The sequence below is a fragment of the Eschscholzia californica genome, unplaced genomic scaffold, assembly GCF_041429995.1.
Source record: "Eschscholzia californica isolate CP2 unplaced genomic scaffold, dmEscCali1.0.p SCAF_5, whole genome shotgun sequence".
Lineage (NCBI taxonomy): Eukaryota > Viridiplantae > Streptophyta > Magnoliopsida > Ranunculales > Papaveraceae > Eschscholzia > Eschscholzia californica.
This window is the reverse complement of record NW_028238472.1, coordinates 36,628,403-36,631,315: the sequence shown is the minus strand read 5'-3', so window position 1 is coordinate 36,631,315 and position 2,913 is coordinate 36,628,403. Positions and strand designations below refer to the sequence as shown.

Here is a 2,913-nt window from a genome sequence, read left to right as displayed (position 1 = left end):
TGACTTCTTGACCCGCAATTTCTTACCCTCACAGTTTGAAGGGGAATTATTTCAAGGGTGTTTCAAGGTTTTAATGAGGCAACTAAAACGTAACTCACATGTCTCATAGTTTTCAGTATTGTGCTATTTTCTTTTGCCAGATTTTTGTCTCATTGGATTTTGTTGAGAAGATTTTAATGAGACAATCATTATGGAGACAATAATGGTCATCCAAGGGAGAGTGTTATGGGCATTCGGTGGCTGCCCATAGAAAACTTATCTTAAATATGAGGTGCCTGCAGCATTGAAGATCTAACATCCACCTAACTTATGTAAGCATGAGGTGCCTATAGGCATCCCATTTCCCTCCACATTATTCCCTTAGGTGTTGGCATTGGGAATGTATGGAAAGGGTTATAAATGCCCCTCCACCGCTCATTCCTTAATTGCGAAATATCGAAACTAAACTAGCTTTTTATAAATTGGATCGTAAATAAACATACTTGAATATATTTTGATACAAATAGACAATGAAAAGTTTTATAGGGGCCTCCCATTCTTGTTAAAAGGATCACTCCTTGTGAATTCGGTACGAACTACCGAATTCACAAGAGAACATTTGGTACGAACTCATTGAATTCTCCTGTGAATTCAGTACTGAGTCCACTGAAATTCACTCCAATAGCCTATTTTTGTGAATTCGGTGGAACTCACACGAGCCCTTTTAACAAGAAGGGGCGGGAGGCCTATAAAACTTCCCTGTACAAATATTATAATATTATTGCAATCCCTTCATTTTCCAAAGACGTGTATTTTTGTCAAGCTGCACCCATTATTGGTGGGTTAATGTGGAAAAATCTGTTCTTATGGGCGTTTTTCAAACAGGTGTTCCAATCGATGAACAACAAAACCAACTTTCATGAACTAATGAATACTCTGTTTTTGACTTATCACCCCTCAAATCTAAGATCAGTTCATAAGTTACTAACTCCAATTTTTAAACTCTTATTTAAGAATCATTACTACAGTATTCCCTCCAAGTTACTATTATTACCTTATGATTCTAAGAACAAGAAGGCTAAAATGTCTTCCTATTTTGATTTCTCACCATCTAAACCTAAACCTTACTAGACATTTTCAATCCCATATTAACCCTACCAATCATCCAACAAACAACATTTCATCATTTTCTCAAGCACAAATTTTCGCTACCCATTTGTCAAATTCCACCAATTTACAAGAACTAAATCAAATCTATTGTCGAATAATCCGAACAAGAATTCTTGAATTGTATCCAGTTGCATTTCAATGGAATAACATTATGAGATCTTATGTTAAGCTTGAAGCTCCATTTTCTGCACTTCAAGTGTTTGTAATAATGTTGCAATCAGGTGTCTTACCAGATACTTATACAATCCCCATTGTCTTAAAAGCTGTGTGTCGAATTCGTGGTGTTCTAAACAGGCACCAATTTCATTCTGTTGCTGTAAAAATTGGGCTGGATTCAAACTTATTCTGTGAAACTGGTCTTATTAGTATGTATTCGAAGGCGGGAGATCTCGAAAATGCTCGTAAGGTGTTTGATCAAAATCGTGATAAACAGTTGGGTTCTTGGAATGCCATTATAGGTGGTCTTGCTCAAGGAGGACATTCAGAGGAAGCTATAAATATGTTCGTAGATCTAAAGAAAGACGGATTTGCACCCGATGATGTAACAATGGTTAGTGTAACTTCCGCGTGTGGAAGTTTAGGAGACTTGAACTTAGCCTTTCAATTGCATAAATATGTGTTCCAAGCAAAAAGCTTCGAAAAATCGGATATTTTAATGTTTAATTCGCTTGTTGACATGTATGGAAAATGTGGTAGAATGGATTTAGCATATAAAGTATTTGAAAAAATGGTGGAACGCGATGTTTCGACATGGACGTCGTTGATATCAGGTTATGCAATGCATGGGCATGTAAAGGAAGCACTCAAATGCTTTGAATGGATGAGAAGAGAAGGAATTAGACCGAATAAAGTGACGTTTGTTGGTGTTTTGAGTGCTTGTGTTCATGGTGGAATGGTAGAAGAAGGAAGAATATATTTTGATATGATGAAAAGAGTTTACAATATTGTCCCAACACTACAACATTATGGGGTCATGGTGGATTTACTCGGACGAGCAGGACTGATCGAAGAGGCGAATGTGATGATAGAGAAAATGCCGATGAAGGCGAATGCAGTAATATGGGGAGCATTAATGGGAGCTTGTGAAAAATATGGAAATGTAGAAATGGGAGAATTTGTAGGCAAGAAGTTAGAAGAGTTAGAACCATGGAATGATGGAGTATATGTGGTGTTATCTAATATTTATGCAGGAGCTGGATTATTTGAAGAGGTTGAAAGGGTAAGAGAGATTATGAAGAACAGAAGAATTGCCAAGATTCCTGGTTATAGTTTTTTATAATCGATTTCGAAACTCATTTTCTCCTTTTTCGGATTCTTGGTATAATAGTTTGTGAGAATTTGATTCCTGGTAGAGTTTTACTTCATTTTTTGCAAGGGAAAGGAGAGCATCCGGGCGGTTACTAGATTTTAAGGTGCACACACAGTTTTATACTTGGCTTGGTTAATTGTCTATGACCAAGTCGATTGTTAAACCCACTATCAAAGAACTAATCATCTTCATCTTCTTTCACAGCACCACCATCAACTACTACCAACGTCACGAACCCTCACTCACCACCGTCTTTGTCCACTATCTAGTCTCTCACCTCTCCACTTCACCCATTTCTTGCTTTCTCTCTGCCTTCTGAATTTGGGTGATCAGTGTGTGGGATTGGAGAAACGTTGTGTGACCACAACACTTCCAAAAGATTAAACATGCAAGAGTAGGGCACCTTTAGTAGTTCCCATCTCATAGTCGCCTCCTGTTCTTGTTACTTAGATTCG

At 37.6% G+C, this 2,913-nt stretch overlaps 1 protein-coding gene across 1 annotated transcript; it reads left to right on the top strand.

Moving 5' to 3' along the window:
• Window positions 1-770: 770 nt before the first annotated feature.
• On the top strand, window positions 771-2,650 carry LOC147538911 (Tetratricopeptide repeat (TPR)-like superfamily protein). The gene has a single exon (XM_086641679.1). The coding sequence runs from the start codon at window positions 1,037-1,039 to the stop codon at window positions 2,426-2,428; it is 1,392 nt and encodes a 463-aa protein (XP_086497805.1). The 5' UTR covers window positions 771-1,036; the 3' UTR covers window positions 2,429-2,650.
• Window positions 2,651-2,913: the final 263 nt, after the last annotated feature.

What these genes read in the sequence shown, in the direction of transcription:
- LOC147538911 (XM_086641679.1), top strand. Translation starts at nt 1,037, where the DNA reads ATGATTCTAAGAACAAGAAGGCTAAAATGTCTTCCTATTTTGATTTCT.